This window comes from Spea bombifrons, chromosome 5 (assembly GCF_027358695.1).
Source record: "Spea bombifrons isolate aSpeBom1 chromosome 5, aSpeBom1.2.pri, whole genome shotgun sequence".
Taxonomy (NCBI): Eukaryota; Metazoa; Chordata; class Amphibia; order Anura; family Pelobatidae; genus Spea; species Spea bombifrons.
The window spans coordinates 23,651,686-23,671,401 of NC_071091.1; the positions used below are offsets into that span (position 1 = coordinate 23,651,686).

A 19,716-nucleotide genomic window follows, 5' to 3' on the forward strand; every position below is an offset into this window, starting at 1 on the left:
ACAACACTTTAAATGTGTCCTAATCACAGCTCTTGTAGTGATTGAGGAACCAAGTGGTGTATAGCCTAATGACCAATTTGTAGCTTAATGGTCTTAGACCTATCATTTAGCTTGGCTGGTTTTTCAAATTGTCTGTTTTTCTTATTCTAATTTTCAGCATTGAAAGATCGTAAGTGCTGTTATTGGCAAGGATATTCATTTATCATCACTGACAATTTTAACATTAAGGAAACAAAACTCAAGTACAACAGTTCTGGACATATCCGTTAATGTGACATAAGTTCCAACAAGTTCCAGAGTGTGGCACAGCTGAGTGATAAAGTATTTAAAATGTGTAACAAAGTGAACCATGGGGAAGCGCAAGGAGAGTCCTGCTTCCCAGGATGAAATTATAATTCCCTGACCTTGGCCATTGTGACCCTTACCATCAAAAAATTGTAATATAGCAAGTTGAATAAATAACTCATATTCTCTGGAAAAAAAAATTTACTGATGGGTTGTCTTAGACCAAATTTGACCATAAAAACATCTATAAATAACCAGCCACTGAGAAAACTTTCCTTTTTTCTCTTTAAGTGCCTCAGTCCAATATAACAGGGTAAGCTTGCTTTGATGCCTTGATGTGCTAGAATTAACTAAAAGGTTTTAGAAATGAAGCCGGTTTCCCCGGAGCCAGAAAATGCTGATACTGTTTACACATCTCTGTTGTCAGCTAAGAATTTATCTCTATACTTAAGGTAATCAGGTTTAGTGAAACCATTTGTGTGATGTTTCATAAATCAAATGTGCCCTCTTGTCTACACTGGAACAATATATAGGTTTCACCTTTCACCTGATGCATAAATGTTTACATTTTTCTATATAATGAGATTTGCCGCATGCCCTCTCATAGGCAAATAAGATGCAGTGATAATGCATGCTTAGCATGGTTTGATCGACCCGTGCAGAAATCACAACATTATAACATGTATACCGACCTTTTACTACAGCGATTCCGAGACAGTCCTATTAGAAATCTACATGTATGTGTGTGGATATATATATATATATATATATATATATATATATAAATACATACTAAGTGACGGCAAAATGTCTCTTTTGTATTAAAAACACATCCTTTAAAGAATTCTAAATCTAAATTCACAAAAGTTTAAAATGTAATAATATAGATATTCATGAGATGCAGGCGAGAATATTGTGATCCATACCCAGTTACATGGGTTTCCACTTTTGCGTAGGGCTTATGCCATGGTTATGCATAACTTTGAGCAGAGCATATAGTGGGAACTCGGTGCAGTCACCAAACTTTAAGCGTCTAATCATAATTCACTTTTTGATGAATGAACCTTACTGACACAGTAAACGATTGAGTGAGAGATACAGAAATACAAACTGAAAGGCTAAGCATGTGACACACAGTGCAGAGAGATACATATATATAGAGACACACACATATAGAGACACACACATATAGAGACACACACACACACACATATATATATATATATATATATATATATATTAATATGTATATAACTGTCGCAGGCCTGTGAAAATTGTGGGCGACTGTGTTAGAATAAAGTAAAAAATAACCAGCCATCTAATATTACAAAATGACTAGATTATTTAAACACAAAGCTAACACTTAAGAGCAGGAAGTGCCTAAACTTAAACAAACATATAAAACAAACTAATTGTAAGGATCTGAACATGAACACAGCGTTGAATTAAGTACATCTGGTGAATTGAATTAAGTGCATCACATATCCCTGCATGTGGGTTTACACTATGACAGATCTACCAAAGCATTTCACCCGAGGGGATATCATCTATAAATCCCACCCTTCAGGAGTGGAATAAATGGATTTATCCCAATGCAATCTAAATGGTATTCCCACTAGTCAAACCCACCCAAGTGGAATGAACAGAGAGTAATCGAGAGCTTAAAACAAATAGTACTAATACACCTATGACTTTAACCTCTCTATCAAAAGGTATTTACTTCTTCTAAAGTCATTTGTCTTGTTATTCTTACAAAGTAAATAATTGGGTCTTCTGAAAATTAGTTGTACAAATCCTTTCTTACCTTTTTTATCACTGAAGGTCATTTTAAACTTAGAAATCTTCTTTCCTGGAAAACTCTCGTGCCATAAATTAAGTACCGTATTAGCAATACCAACAGCACCTATAGAGGTCTGAGCAGTCCAAAACATATATATTATTATAATGCATGCTTCCAGAATGCGCTTGGGCATAGAGACAGCAATTTTAAAATCTCTAGATTACCAGAATATTTTTTAAAATATTTGTTAAATATAAAATTAAAGATATAGGGTAAGTACATAAAAATGTGGGGGGAAAATCCTCATTGCAGTTGAGTAACGACTTTGGGAGAAGGGTTACCATCTATACATGTTGATAAAATTCCTTGGGGTGGGAAATAGGCTTGAGGACCTTTGCAGTCAAGTGTGAGGAAATCCTGAGGCTCAGGTCCAGAAGTAGCGTGGCCAAACCTTAAACAATATGAACAGACCCAGAGTAAGATATAACCTATAAGCTAATTCAAGTTCTTCTCAGCAGACAGATCTCCCTATTTTTTACCCACAAAGATCTTAGACGTCATCTGATGTATATTTTTTTTACCAGTCAAGTTAAAACAAAAAAGTACACATCTCATTTTTGCAACATGGTAGCGTTTCACAAACCATTTCCTGGTGGGGGACATCTATGAAGCTTATAAATATGTTGGCGTTTTTTGGAAGGTGTCTGTTAGAATGTTAAGGATTTGCAGTCAATACTGTGAGATCTACACTGCTCCTCCAGAACCAGGCAAAGGATGAAGTCACAAGGGTGCAAAGTGTTGTATTGTGATTTAGCGCTTCTCTATGAATGATATCATTATTCTTCAAATGAATATTTAATGGGCTGCTAGAAAACATCCCTGTCTTGCATTCCTTCACACTTATTTGAGTCTCGCTATGGACGTCACCGGCCAGCCCATGATAAATCAATAAGATTTTGGTACAACCAAGACGTCAAAACCAAGCCCCATGTAGAGGCATGTTTACCCAAGTGACACTCAATAATTTCAGTGCTAGAAACGGCCGCCCAATCTTAGCGGGGGCAATGTGACAGGCTGACTTGTTTTTGCTAACAGATGAAATTATGGGTGTAACCCACTGGCTGAGCCTAAAGCAGAGCATTAAACTGTTTACTCAGCTGTTCCCAAGCTACTTCTGCATAGCTTATGGATACATGTAAAATCCCACTCTGTTGGATACATTATACCATTCATCCCACTTAAATGTCACTTAACAATTGGAAACCGTGCGTCAGCCAATCACTGTGCATGATTTGGGTGCGTTCCAAATGCATTTGGCAAAATTGACAAATATGTGCTATTTGCATATTTATTAAAACAATCAAGACAGGCTTTAACGAAGGATGATCATATTTTAATAATGTGTAAATATTGCCTGAAACAATAGCTTTGAGCTAGAGGTATAGAGGTCTGCATAGACAATACAAGTCTTAGCTAGGGTTGCCAATATGGCCATTTCAACCCTGCAACCTACGAATTCTACATTCAAAATGCATATAGGCTGTTTGTAGAATTGATACAATAGCATGAATATATTAAATTTAGTTTATATATTCTACACACGGCTAATTTTCATTGGCCTGTAAAATGATTGGGTATATGTTTTTAAAGGGTTATCCTGGCAACTTAACTGAACATAATTACTGCCCGTAATTCTGTGTTGGCATTCCTACCAAATCTCTGTCTTTAAGAGAGACAATCCCTCTGTGGGACCCTTATCGCTCCCCACTGTATGTAAATTACAGTTTATAACTAATCTACAATGGATTTTTTTTGTTTTTATCATTGTTTTAAATTATGTAGTACCATAATTGCAATAAACCAAAAAAATCCATAGTACTTTAGCTGTGCGCAATACGAGTATAGCCTCTGACATTAAATTAATACTAATATTGGAAAAGTAGGAACCTAGTTGGAAAACTTATGTTTTTGAATTGTGACATGTTGTGGAATAGGTAGATTATAGTTTGTAGACAAAGACCTATCAGCTTTATTATTTATGATACCATGAAATACAAGCTATAGAAATTGCAATGCATACTTCTCCTCTAGGCCTATTAACTAATTGGTATTATTTTCTTTAATTAATCTCATCTATTAGACATTTTTACTAAGGGATAAAATGAAGAAAACTGTGATTTATGGTGGGTTGAAATGGTAAATGTAGAAAAAAAGGTATTTTTACAAATTGAAAACACTCATGTTGAGTCACTAATTCCGAAATAAAATATTTAGCCGCTGCTACTCCTTTAAGTGATTTTATTTTATTAATTAATATATTCATTTTAGTACCCTTTAAAGATAAAAAGTTTAAATAAAAAAATTGTTGGTTCTTTAATCCAAGTTATTAACAGGTAATAAAAGAAATTTGACAATAAAGGCATTTTAAGCAGAGATTTTTCAACAATGACTTTCTCTGGCAAATATACAAGATGTGTGGTGTCTGGCCGTATTGTCTTTTTTATAGCTGTTATAATTTTTCACAAGCATCATCATCTCGATTAGTTATATTCATTCAACTAATTCCCGTTTGATGCTTATTTTTTAATTGGCTTATAATTGTTTTTTTGAATGCCTTTTTGTCCAACTTTTGGCACGAGGAGTAAAATTTGCTTATTTAAACAGTAACTAAGCAGTTCATTACAAAGTATTCCCTTTCTGCAGCTCAGAATTCTTACTCGAGTTTTCCAAGTTCCACCTACTGTCTATGCAATCCGCTCCCTGCTCTCCAATTAGCAGTAACAGGCTTTTATTCTTCAAGGGAATTTCTGTTTGCACATGCAAATGAAGTCGCGCAGTTCACCAAACATAAACCATGTGTTCCTCAATTAAAACAGACACTTCTGTAATTGGTAACAGTGGCACCAAGAACCAAGAGGAACAATTCTGCCACCATACTATCGAGTCATATGACGTTATTTGCTGTACATTGGGGTGAGACTTCTGACCTCAGTCTGTTCTTACGTACTTACCATTACCCCAAATCCTGCCAATTTACTAATTTTTCTGTGTCCAGTGATGGCAGAATGTGATCATATGTGTAATTATAGAGAAAGTTAGTATAATCATTTAACCATAGCAGCCCATTGACAAATTGGGGAAAATATGGGTAATAGATGCTTGATTTTTAAACTACTAAACATAAAAGACTAAACTTCCCCCTAAAGATGATACATATGATGTAAAGGCTGTATGATGCATAAGATATATCTGATTTTAATATGGCTCTGTTGCGTACATGGTGTTGAAGTTAAAGCTCGCCATGACTTTGGTTGTTCTAGAGCAGTGGTTCTCAACCTTCCTAATGCCGCGACCCTTTAATACAGTTCCTCATGTTGTGGTGAGCACACAACCATAAAATTATATAATTATATATTGTGAAATGTGTGTTTTCCGATGGGCTTAGGCGACCCCTGTGAAAGGGTTGTTCGACCCCCAAAGGGGTCGCGACCCACAGGTTGAGAACCGCTGTTCTAGATGGTCCTTCTGTATGATTCCAGCTTCATAGGTAGAGAATAGAGAAACATTGTATACATTGGTCATTTCAAATTACTGCATAAATAATGGTAGTCATGAAATTAAAATATAATGAATATTTCAAAGTCCTTTGAAGATCGATATACCAATGTCTAGATCGTAAAATACAGAGAACCATGAATTATGGATGGATTGTTTCCTGGTACACATGAGATGTCTGTTTGCCTGCTGAACATAATTATAAATAACACAGATTTAAACTGCGTAAATAATCAAAATGTCTATAAATTTGAGACTAAAAGGAAGGTCATTTTTGAACAAGTAAATATAAACATTGACATATAAACCACTATGCCTGGCACGCAATGAAATGGTGACATAAGTAGAAGATGAAACGGTGACAGTCAAGACTGTACAATAAATGCTAGTGTCAATGTTGTTAACCTGATTTAGCATAAACCCTTTTTTATATCTAATATTCACCTAACGTAAATGCCAGCAGCAATATTACAGTGTTACTGAATATTTTTTTTATACTTCTTATACGTCTGCTACTTTTTTGATCACTAGTGTCAAAGTAAATATATACATAATTCCTTGACTAAGTGTGACTTTCAAGGCCTAGAGGTTGACACCCGTGGCCTTTACACCAAGGTTAGTGGGTTTTATTCACAAATCAGTAAATTGTAGGTGAGTCGCTGTAAGATTTATAATTCACCAAGTGGGGCCAGTGAATAGTTCCAGAATTTAATCATGTTCGAGCAGATCCCTCCCCTCGGTTTGTTTCCATAAATCCAACTTATTATGTGATGCAATACTTTCCATTGTACGTAGCTGTGGAATATAATGGTGAGCTATGTAAAAATAATCGTTTTTGATATTACATTTTTTACCGTTTAGTGAGTAAGACAATGCGGTCTCAGGGTGAGCAGACAGAATGTCAGTGTCACAAAATGTGGCGGATATGTTGTCTCTTTGAATTCCCAGCTAATACTCTTCTTACTAGTATATCATATTTGGGATCCACACTTAAATGCTTAATATTCAATTAAGGTTACAACAATTATTGCGTCGCTCCCTATAATCGTGGTGTTTATTATTAAAGAGTTAATATTTTGAAAAAGTGGGTATAGAATGGTGCCAGCTATTTGTATATCTTAGAAAAGTGAAGAATTAAACCTAATCCTTTTTCAAGTCCCTACCAATAACAGTTAATCAAATAATGATTTTTATGTCACTGATGTACATGTGAAATATTTTGTGGTGATCCATAGCACAAGATCCATCTTACAATGTTAGATTAGTGCCAATCCATCTCCAAACACGTAAATCATACGTAAGATACTCAGGAACATTTCTGGAACATGTAGCGCCCTAATGGTTTGTGGTTCCAACCCGTGTATTCAGGTCCACCGGGACTTCTGCTGGAGTAATTAATGAATCCATTTAGAAAGTCCATGCCCTTCAATTAGCCTGTGTGCTGCAGAACAGCTGTGATCGTGTCCCCTTGGGGAGGACGGCAGAACGGAATCCTAAGAGTACTTTGTGTATCTGATTTATAGGGGTAATTATTGGATCCATTTACACAAAATTGTTCAATATAGGTGCAGTAAAAAAATTAAGAATTTATAAGACATTAATGTGTACTGCACTCAGCGTTATAAGTCAGCGAGATGTGGTTCTGTTCGTTACCACCCGTGATGATTTAAAGAGCTCCAAAGATTATCGGGTAGTTAATTATTGGGTTCAATAAAACATTGGCCATTTCAAATGATTGCATAAATAACGGTAGCCATGAAATTTAAATATAATGAATATTGTTCATTGTTTCAAGAGAAAAACTGTCGTGTCATAAACTGTTATGAAATTGCTGGAAAACACATGAAGTTTTAAAAACAAAAATCTTGTTATTAGCTAAAAACCATGAAGAAAATGGGAGAAACACAGTGAAATGCTATGCAGACTTCTTACAAATAGGCAAGGCTGTCCTTTTAAATATACATTTGTGATTAAAATAATCCACTAAATATTTGTGGCAGGGACTGCCGCTGTTACCTGCCTTTATCATTCTTTTTTGTACTTGGGTGTTTTTATATATTTTCCCTGCTCTTTCACATCCAATTCCGTACACCAAAAAATAAAACATCTAGTTTAAAATACATTTGGAAGAAATTTAAACTAAGACACAATAATAGCAATAAATGTTTGTTTCTTTTGTTTTTTAATGTATTTTCTGCTTCTTTTATGATATACAAACGTGTGTAAATCGGCAAAATAATGTAGTTAGTTATTTCTTAGACTTCGTTGCAGATCGGGTATATGGATGCAGCAGAGATACAGAACAGGGACCCCGTCTTCAAAGACGCAGTAGTCAGTGAGCCTGGAGAAATTAAAGTGATTAGCGTGGATATAAATTAAGAGATTACAATGATTAATGTCACAGAAAACACAGGCTTCTTACACTGTTGTAATCCAGAAGGGTGGGACATTGGACCATTGTACTGTAAATATTCCACATTAGGCAAAAAATAACCAAAGATTACAATACAAAAAAAACCCCATCCCTTTGTAGATTTACAAGAATCGACAAGAATTTCCTTACATATAACCTATCTATAGAACAAAGAAAGTTTGTATTTCCTCCCAACTTCAGGACTCAGCTTAAGTCGTTTGGCCCAATTTATCATTATTTTTTTTCCCCTTGTTTCTTTCCCTGCCTGCCTTAAGGCAAGAATCATGATCAATGAATTCCTTTATATGTAAGATTTTCCCACAAAAAAAAAAAGTTTTCAAAAAAATGTATGGCTGTATCCACTTCAATCAATAGATGTTATTGTTTGCTTATCTAATTAGCACTCCATGGCATTCTAGAGGTATTTGCAGATGTCCACAGATTTTATTTATTTTTTTACTTCAGCTTCATTGGCTTTTGGAATATATTGCAAAAATAATTATAATGTTTTCCGTAACTGTTTGATAGGAAGTAAATTAATGAGGGACAACTATAGAAACCTGATTTTCTTAGTTACTGAGATCACTAAAACAAAAGAAAACACATATTATAGGGGATTGTAGGCACTAAATGGTCAAAATAGGCTGTTATTGAATGTGAGTGAGTGGGGCTTCTCATAAGCATCAAGTATAGCTATTATTTTTATTTATTGATTTATATGGCACAATTCCATACTGTACAGTCAGTAAAGAGGGCATAACACGTAGTGTGCCACATAACAATTTCACATTTAGAATGGACAAGACCAGCTAGTACCGACTTACAGTGGCTGAGAGGGGAGATGATGAGTGCACAAACAGGAGCTTATTTTGCATCTTGTGCTAGGAGGGAGTAAATGTTTTTGAGATATATAGGCGACTGTTTTTTAAATAGACAGATTTTGAGGGGTGAATGGGAGATCGGAGTTGACAGTGACAGGGAGGCTACATGCAAGTGGGGAAGAGGTGATGGTGGTTGCACCATTGACATTAAGGATTTTGGTAGCTTTGGACGGAGAGAAGAGGTATAAAGTTCTGTTTTAGAGAAACCAATTTTTAGGAATTGCGCAGACATTCGGTTAGAAACAGAGGCAATTAGTGACACAATCAAACAGAGAAGGAATGTATCATTAGCATACAGGTGGTGCTAAAATCCACATTAGTTTGCCAAAGGTGACAATGTAAAATAAGAACAGAAGGGATTCTAGGACTGGGCCTTTGGGGTGCACCAACTAAGAGAGGAAGTGAAGAAGATGGGTTTCTGGACATATTTTTCAGTGTAAGTGTTATCAAGATTGTCACGAGTTTGAACAACGGTCAATAGTGGTCAAAAGCGGCAGAAAGATCTAGAATTATTAGCAAAGAGTAATGAGCCTATGATTTAGCAGTGAATACATTGTTGGCAACTTTAGTAGGAAAGATCTCAACAGAGTGCCAAGAACACAATGCAGATAAAAAGTTAGCTGGATAAATACAAGCTGATGTTAGAGGAAGTAGAGAGGGATCCAGGAGAACCTTTGTTTGAAGATGGAAGTTATGGTAGCATGCTTGGTGGAGAGGAGGCAATCTTAGATGTTAGGATTGCAACAAGAGTGGACCATATTGACTGGGTACAATGAGGAGGCATTGGACAGGATCAATGGGACAGGTGGTTGGGGAGAGCAATAACCTTCTGTTCAGTGACTTGAGGGAACTGGCTTATCTTAAAAAATGAAGATGCGTTTCAGGTTGTGAGAGATAAGGGAAGTGAAGTAGGTTTGCGTGACGAGACATAGGGCTGAGTAATAGGAGGTTAGTATGAATTTATAGTGTAACTGAACTTACTGAAATTGCTTGTAGGAACCAGTGGTTATGGTATAGTCCTGAAGGCTGCCCAAGCATGCTTCCTTGTAAATTATGATGAAGCAAGGTTAATGTACTACCCTAAAATTATTACTACTACCCTAGTATCTACTGAATGCATTTTTAATGAACAAATCCTCGGTTAAAGGGGTCATATAGCAGTCCTATCTCAGCTGTATTAATTAGTAATTTCTGGAATAATGGCATTGCCACGTGATTCATATGAGACTGAAATGAAATCTAACACATACTTCTGTATCCAGCGTTTCCCCTATGCTACCTCTTGGCCCGTGAAAGCACCTTTCTGCTCTTTAATCATAAATACAATTAAGCTTAATTGAATGAATACAGGGACAGGTCTTATTCTGCCATCTGGAGCAACTTCAGAACATTATAAATGATCTGTCCCTTTTGCGACAAAAAACATAAGCCTGTGCCGGTTTGACTGCTTCTCCCCAGGTCGTTCCTTAAGTGATTTGGCTGGATCTCAGAGAAAAATACTCCTGAGAAGGAGAATAAGCACTTTACTTGGCTTTGTTGATAATGGGTTATTAAGATGCTTGTCTGTGGTGGCATAGTGAGAATTCCTTGGTATTCTTTCAGGAGGAGGTATCATGTGCCTCCTTGGCAGTGTCCCCCTGATCCCCGCCTGTGGTTAAAACATACCAGATACGTGTTAAAAGGAGTCTTATGATGTGGTTCATTAGTTCAGTTCTACGGTGTCTGCTTTCTCATGGTCTGTGTTAGTGACTGCCAAGCAGCTGTCAGGGTCCTCTTCTAAGGAATTATAATAAGCATGGTATGCGCTTTAGTGATTACCATTTAATTATTGTTTCTGTATCTATGTTTACTTTTATATAGTGTCTGGGTGTCCTTTATTATATGCACTCTATATCATTGCTGTAGAGAAGGTTAAAATGTTCGTTACAATCAGATATTTTTGGGAAGGAAACATCTAGGAACCATCTGATATCTGGGACACCCCGCACATCTAACTTTCTATAGAAATACCAGGTTAAGAAATAAAATACATTTAAACCATATGTAATCAGACAAATGGTGCAACGAAAGCGCAGCTTCTAATGTGCTGCTGTTTTCTGATTATGCCAAAGCCTGTTAGATGTTTTTCCTAATCATACCTTAATCTGCAGGCTTTCGAGAGACAGGGTGCATTACTGTCTGTAGGCATACTGTATATGCGACCAGAAGGCTAAATATCACTTAGGTGCCTGTTTATACAATAAGCATTTCTATTCCTGAGCTTTAGATGTTTATGTTTTAGTTGAGAGCAAATCCAGACTAAAAGAGAAGGGGAAAACTATCCTTTGTGTTGCCTTGTGTCATTCGATCGCTAGAAAATGTAGGGCTAGATTTGCATTTACATTTTTGACAGGTGCATCGCATTACCATACTGAACAGCAGAAATGAATGTTTTATGGTTAAAAGAAGAAATGTCAATAACATTATAGTTTCCCTGTACGGTGTCTCGTGATACAGCATTCACACACATACATTCACACACATACATTCACACACATACAGTCACACACATACATTCAAGTCCTATCCAACACATTCATTGAATAGAAGTACAGAGAACACCCTTGAGGGGACACAGAAAGGATCTAGTCAATGGGTGAACGCTGCCTAACACATCTACCTGCACAGTATACTTACATATACTTGCGGTTCTATTCACATTCCATGCACTTGCGCGGCAAGCGCTTCAATTCATTTCAGCAGGAACGTTTTCCTGCTACTAATGGCTGCTTCAAACTGCAAGAATCCCTGGATCACGGATGAGTTTTGTTTTATTTATCGTGCGTTATCCTTTTGTGGGAGTGTCAAGGACATTAAACGGTCCCGTTAACAGCAGCTCAGGTGGCAATTGGCCCGCTCCCCCTTTAGCAGCCCACCCTTGCCTGGATCCGCTATTCTTCGTCAGATTCACACGTCCGACGGCAGAAGGACCAGAAATTCGGCACCACTTCATCATGGACAAGCAAAAGCCCCATTGCGCCTATAGGGCTGTTTGATAAATGTGGCTCCATGCAGAATTGTAACTCCGATGCTGTCAGTGAACACATCGCTGTCTGCCAGGTCCACTGCCTGCAAAGGGATTTCAGCCTTGGCTTTATTTTACTGTTTTCGTGTTGCTAACTAAAGTGTTGCGTTCAATTTCCTACAAATCATAACAATAAAGACCCCCTTACTGCTTCCAAGAGGTGAAATGAGCTTTCGACAGATATTTACCTATTTGACAGGGGACTTTATTTGTTTCTTCAGTTAAGTATGATCACAGCCATGAACACATTACCTTTAAATCTTGCCAATTCGGTGCAATATAAGTAACTCAACATATTTTTCCCCCCCAATTTTTATTGCTGTTTTTAAATTCAGACCTACAAATTACACACGTTACAAGCCAAGAAAGCAGACATAAAAAATGTAATCTATCACTTTCTCATATAGTCCCAGCGTGACATGAAATAAACCAAAGCATATCCAGTCCCTACATCATCACAGGTTTTTTTTTCTTTTCTGAACTTAAATAGAACAGGTTTTTACAATTAAAATAAATAAAGGGAATTCCCTTGCTAGAAAACTAAATGCAAACAGTTTACTTTATCCTTGATGGGTTTTGGGGAGTTATAAACAATGGAAGCGATTGATCTCGCGCTCCACAAATAAGTACTTACGGTTTTGCAAATGTTTTTAATTTGCAGAAGCGTTACGTGTAGGGTTTCAATACCACCGCTTTAATACGCGCCGCACGCGGGAAATATATACCGAAAGGTGTGCTAAAAAAATACTTGTGCATTAGAGCATTCGGCTTTCCGAGACAACCAACAGGTAACTCTTTAGCCATCAGTAAACTACAAATCCCATGATCCTTAGGCATGATTTAGCTTGAATCATGGGTGGTATAGTTTAATTACAGCTCAAATTTAAATATTATGGGTTTTTTCCTTAACGTCAGAGCAATCCGTACATTCTCCATTCCATACGGTGTTTATTAAAGTATATAATAACATATTTGCCCATTTTACCCTACTCCGTATAACTGCTACTTACTTAATAACACGGAGTGATGATGTGACAACCAAGTGGCAAAATATCCTCGGACAACGTTTTTAAAGCTGAATACATAAAATAGAGACTACGTATGCAAAAAAGTGATCTTATCACCAAAGCAACCTAACCAATTCTTAGCAGAAACAACCTTTGCACCCAAATCACTTTTATGTATATATATCATATATATGATATATATATAATATATATATATTATATATATATATATATAATATATATATATATTATATATATATATATATATATATCATATATATTATATATAGTAATGTTTGCCACAGTATACTTTCTAAAATATTGCACACCAAAAAAAGGTGTTATATTTTAAAGCCATAAGTAACTAACATTAAGATACAATTACGTGTTACGTGTTTGGTTGTGCGTTTTGTATGGTTTGGTATAAACGTTACATTTATTCTGTGCTGCAGCTGAGTATTTCGAATTGCATGGTACTTATTTCCTGTGTAATTACGCAGATTTTGGGACCAAAGTGTTTTGCGCACGCCTGAATGATTTCGGCAAGGATAATGAAGAAATTGCAGCTGAGTGATTGTAGCTCTGCTGGGACCGGGCGAGGTAGATAGCATTCTATGGAACAGGATTCAGATCCAAAGCATCTGGACCACCCTCCCACTGGGGATAGTGTGCAGCGAGTTCCTAAACGAGGCAAACCTACAGTCCTAACGTGAAATGACCCTCCGTCTGACTAAAACCAGCTGCATGCTAGACATTTCTGGGTCATGCTTCATTTTTTCAGATTTTAATGCATGCGCACAATTTAGTCAGTAAAGCATCAGTAAAAAAATGATCAATATTCTTATAAATAATAACATTTTATATAAATAATAATAATAATAAGTAACTAATTATGGATATTTTTATCTGGCTTTGTATTGGAATTTTTACCTTTCAAATTTTAAACCCCTGAACCAGCTCTGTAGGATAATGCAGAAATAATGAAAAATGTTAATTTCCAACGTCTCCCCGTCTTTGGCTTTTTACTGTTTTCTCGTATACAACCTTAATAACGAGACTTTATTTATTATTTTCCTCTTTTTATGTTTTCTTTTTAATGCCTTAAGGATCTCGGCTTTTGATTGCCCTTGAACTTGATTAAAGTCAGCAACGAAATGTATGGACTGTTTCATTTACTTGGGAAATTTAATAGACTTCTCAAATGTGGAACAGTTACAGACTGCGAGGAAACAGAAATCATCAAATTACTGTATTCCTTCCTGTCTCTTGATTATAGTTTGGCAATTTTCGACAAGCATTTGTCTTGTGATTCTGGAAATATTTCAGTTGCCCATTTATCTACATTTACTTATTATTAATTTGGTGTTTACGAACATATACTCTCTCTTTAGGTAAGAAAGAATTTGGCTAGACGTTCCATAACCTTTGAAGATCATAGAACAGTACTGACCGTTCCAATTGATAATAATTAAAGTAGAGATTTTTAAAATGACTATATAATTAATGCAAAACTCTGCGTGTCTTAATGTATACGTATATCATTTGCTTTATATTAAGAAGTGTCAATGAAATCATCTTAAACCTTAAGTGCTCTGACACTTTTGTGATCTGTGAGTTTCCTTTAATTTTCTTTTAATTGGGGTAAAAAAATGCCTTAATTTCAGAAGTATATATCTGATATACTGGCACCTCGGCCGGTTAGAGAGTTAGCTCTGGCTTCTGCGCTAGTATCGGCTGCAAAGGCAACCGCAGGGCGAGTTTCTAGATATTAAGAAGGGTTCAGCAAAAGCAGCTTGGGTTGAACCTTCTACAGGATCAGACACATCATAAGTAAGCGCCTGCATGTGCGTGTTAACAGATTTTAGCTCGATCATATATATATATTTTTTTATGTTTTATGGAAATAAAATGTGCACCCCTATATCTAACCAATGCTGCCATGTGATATATTTACTTTATTGAAAGGGTTTAGCCATGCGTTTAAAGCTGCACATGCATCTTGTGATTTTCTTATTATGTGCCATATTTTTAATGGGGAGAAAAGTACTTTAAGTGCACAGATTTCCAGTAGATTTATTGTCTCCGTTGTCTATGTACTACAGACCTCTAGTGGGATTCTTAGATATAACTACTAGGTGACAAAGGGTGTCTGGGAATTGATTGAAATGCCTTAAAATAATGGATTTTCTTATAACTCTGTGATTTGCATTGGTTGATTAATTGTCTAAATTGAATAATGCCTTGGTTACTTATTACACACACACACACACATATTTATCCTTATAAAAGAGATAGAGAATTTGATGGCAGGTAAGAACCATTCGGACCATCTAGCCTGCCCATTCTTGTCTTAGATTCAGGATAGTCATATACCTATCCCATGCATGTTTAATCTCTCTCACTGTATTAGCCTTTACCGCTTCTGATGAAAGGCTGTTCCATTTATCTACCAACCGTTTAGTAAAATTAAACTTCCTTACATTACATCTAAACCTCTGAACCTCCCGTTTTAGACTATGGTCTCTCGTTCTAACATTTCCCTAACAAATAAACTTCCCTCCTGTACTTTGTTAAATTCTGTTAAGTATTTAAATGTTTCGACAACATATCCCCCCTCTCTCTTCACTCTCAAGCTATACATATTGAGATCCCTTAGTCTTTCCTTCTAATTTATATTCTTCAACAATTTACTGTTTTAGCAGCCCTCCTCAGAACTGTCTCCATTATGTCTATATCCTTCAGGTTGGGTCTCCAGAACTGGAGGTGAGGTCTGGCCAGAGATCTGCAAAGTGGCAGAACCAATGCGCTCATTGTGCATTTATTGCTTCTACTATACGACCCAACACCCTGCTTTAGTTTCCGATGCTTTACTGCATTTCCTGCGTACCCCCAATATCCTTTTCTTCTCTTTTCACTGAACACCAGTACCCCCATGCAATATTCTACCTTGGGATCTTTACACCCCAAGTACATTATTTAACATTCATCAACATCAAATTACAGCTGCTTCATTCTTGACAATTGTTCTCATTCACTTGGCTTGTTCCACAAGGAATCTCTACCCTGTTGCAGACCTTTGTATCACCTGCAAAAAGACATAGGTTCCTCTGAATATACTCCATTAACCACAATCTTCTGTATCCTGTCACTCAACTGTTGCCTTATCCACTCAGCTATTTTGACATCCAAACCCAAGCACTGCAATTTATTTCTATGTCTTCTTTGAGAAGTAGTGAGGCTCCGTGAACTATAATCTGCTTGTTTTCAAACCCGGGTTTCTTTGGCCAGACAGAGTTTTAGAGGTGCTGTTCCACGTTGATAGAAAAGCGTAATAGTACCGTATTTGCTCGATTATAAGACGAGGTTTTTTCCAGAGCAAATGCTCTGAAAAATACCCCTCGTCTTATAATCGGGGTCGTCTTCTCAGACCCCCCAAAAAATGTCTGCTGCGGCCATGCTGCTTACCGGTCGCGAGCAGCGTCTCTTCTGTTAGAAGCAGGAGGACAGGAAGCTTGCAGCGTCCTCACAGAGCTCTATCTCCCCCTCCCTCCTCTGGGGGCGGGGCCAGAGAAGTTGCTCTACAGCCGGTCCCCTGCAGAAGTCTTCGAGTGAGAGATCTGCAGTTCAGGTAAGGGGGTGGGGGAGGGTTTTTGGGTAAGTATGTGTGATTAATGTGTGTTTAATGTGTGAAGTATGTGTGATTAATGGAATGAATGAGTATTTAAATGTGTTTGTGTGTGATAGCATGGATGTGTAAGGGGAGTGGGGGTTGTAGCATGGCATAGGGAGGCTGTAATCCCACTACTATCATCCCCAGGTTCCAGCATGTACTGGCTGCCTTGGCTTGATAGGAGTGTGATTGCTGTTAGCAGTTTGATATATATATATATATATATATATATATATATCAAACTGCTAACAGCAATCACACTCCTATCAAGCCAAGGCAGCCAGTACATGCTGGGTTAAAAGGCATATCATGGGGCTGAGTGGCATATAGGGGGTTAAAATGCATTTCTGGACCTCCAGAAATGCATTTTAACCCCCTATATGCCACTCAGCCCCATGATATGCCTATATACCTCCAGAAATGCATTTTAACCCCCTATATGCCACTCAGCCCCATGATATGCCTTTTAACCCCCTATATGCCAGAGTGGCATATAGGGGTATAAGGCATATCATGGGGCAGAGTGGCAAATAGGGGGGTATAAAGCATTTCTGGGGGCAGAGTGGCATAACTGGGGGGGGGCAGGTTGGCAAATAAAAGGAAATTTAAAAAATATATTTTTCTCAATCATAGCTTTTATTAAACATGAAAAAATAATTTACATGAATTAATATTTACTGGTAAAACTTTTTTCCTATAGGGTCGTCTTATATTCAGGCTTTTTGTTTTTTTCCTAAATTAATATTTTGATTTTGGGGGGTCGTCTTATAATCGGGGTCGTCTTATAATCGAGCAAATACGGTATTTAACCAAATAAACCTGAGTATATATTTTGCTTCATTCATTTTTTCCGAAGGATTAATTACATAAAAGGAACACAAAAAAACAAACATGTAAATGCTTTTTCAGCTTAATTTGGCAACAATCTAAAAGTGCTTGCTGTTGTGTCACGTGACAAATATTTCTGGCGAAAATGATGAATGAGTCTTTGGGTAGTTAATAGTACTGTGAATGATATTTATAATTCTGCATTTAGTTAAACTTTGTTAAATTTAGATAGTAAGGGCACTTTTAAGGTATTTATCATCTTGCCTCTAGTGAAATTTTCTGACAAGGTACCAATAACACAGGTATTAATCAATATTAATTAATAGATTGAAGCTCACAAGCTTGCAAACAAAGAACAATTTAAATAAAATATCCCGAGATTATAATAGTTAAAGTAACTTAATGCTACCAAAACAACACGCAGAGAGTCATATCTACTGTACATAGTCATGTTACATTAAGAGATGCAACACAGAACTCGTTTGGGCAGAATATATCAATGTAATCTGCCGTTGTTTTAATGTAATATTAAACATATGGAGTGTGTTGAGTGATAAGCAGTCGGTCACTTTGCAGATTAGGTATTTCCCAGGTCCTGGTTCACATGCAGGTTACATTTTATAAACATTAGACTGGTGAAAACATACTACAGTAGCCCACTCGTTGATAGATTCTCCGGTGGTTCGAGGCTTTCTCTAGCCACAGCTCTGTTTGTTTTGTTGGCTAATAAACATCCAAGTAGAAAAGAATATGCTTTCGTTGAATAAGAGATTGCTTAGGCGTTTTAAAATGGTTTAGCAAACCCGGTTCTCGAGGCTTGTTGAGGCAACGGCAGAATGTTAGCCTACATCTGTATGCATTTAATGTATTTAGTAAAGTAGAACTAACGTCTGTATCCACAGATGGGTCTGTATATGTGTGAAGTGCATTATTTTTTATAAAATGTGCGTTTTAGTAAGGTAATATTCTTTAAGAGGTGTAGAGAATGCACAAAAAAATCACAGAACATATTCAATGCAAAATAACCAATAATATATAATATATAATAATAATGATGATGATAATAGTGTAAAATAAAAAGTGTGCATCCCTAGCCCTTGCAGAGTCACATATTAACCATTAATATGCAGAATACAAGGGGGAATATGTATAAAGAGGAGTTCTGGTGGAAGGTAGTAAAAATTATGCTTACCCCTAAAAGTTTATCACTGTGTTCTGCGTGTTACATATTTGGGAGAAGGCAACCTCACAATCTCCAGCACAATCAAGTATTTACTATTAATACAGGGTTATTGAGATATATATATATATATATATATATGTACCGTATATATACACTGTGACTTGTTGATTAATATTTATTTTACTTTGTATTTTCCTTTTTAGAGATTAAAGGCAGCTTTAAGCCATCATCCAACAGCCATATCCAATGGAAATATGAACACAATGGGTCACATGATGGATATGATGAGCTCCCGACAGGATCAACCTCCTCATCACCATATGCACTCTCATCCACATCAGCACCAAAGCCTACAGCAGCATCACCCGTACCCTCACCAGCAGCACCAGCATCCGGCGCATCACCCTCACTCCCAGCCCCATCACCAACAAGGCCACCCTCACCATCACTCCCACTCGCACCTTCATGCACATCCGTCACACCATCAGACGTCCCCACATCCTCCTCTACACAGTGGCGGACAAGCACAGGTAGGACACATCTCTATACTAACATACATTCTGCTATTCTGCAAACTAGATCTTTGATTGACAAAAAACATTCTCATTTTGAATATTATCTGAATATTCGGAGAGAAAATCTGAGTTAATTCCTGTGGTTTCTCCTTTTAAAATTCTGGGGTTTTAATTCAATGTAATAACTCTTATATTATTGGAAATATAAGTAGTTACCAGAGGTGTTGTTGGGGAGCAGTAATTGATGGACAATCCAAGTGTATATATTATAAACCCGCAATATTATGTGAGTTACTATACATTTTTTCATTAGAGGAATATTATCAGAGTCTTTCTGTGCAACCAAAAAGGTGAACTGGTAATTGGGAGGTAGCGCCAGTCAAAAAGGATGCTGGAAGTTTAACCTGGGTAAAAATGTAAGATTCAGAAGGTGACGACCCCCGTCACATTTGCCAGGCTGAAGCAGTTGGTTTGTGCGTTCTCTATCGTTAAGCTGGTACTTGGTGAATAAGCACTTGTTGTCATGTTCTATGCT

The 19,716-nt window shown here is 36.8% G+C and overlaps 1 protein-coding gene across 1 annotated transcript in view; it reads left to right on the forward strand.

Annotated features, from left to right (window-relative positions):
• Positions 1 to 19,716, forward strand: part of CREB5 (cAMP responsive element binding protein 5) — a 51,822-nt gene that overhangs the window by 21,638 nt on the left and 10,468 nt on the right. Inside the window, exon 4 of the mRNA XM_053466831.1 lies at positions 18,870 to 19,196. Within this exon, the coding sequence (XP_053322806.1) occupies positions 18,870 to 19,196 (327 nt within the window). The remainder of the gene's footprint in view (positions 1 to 18,869; positions 19,197 to 19,716) is intronic.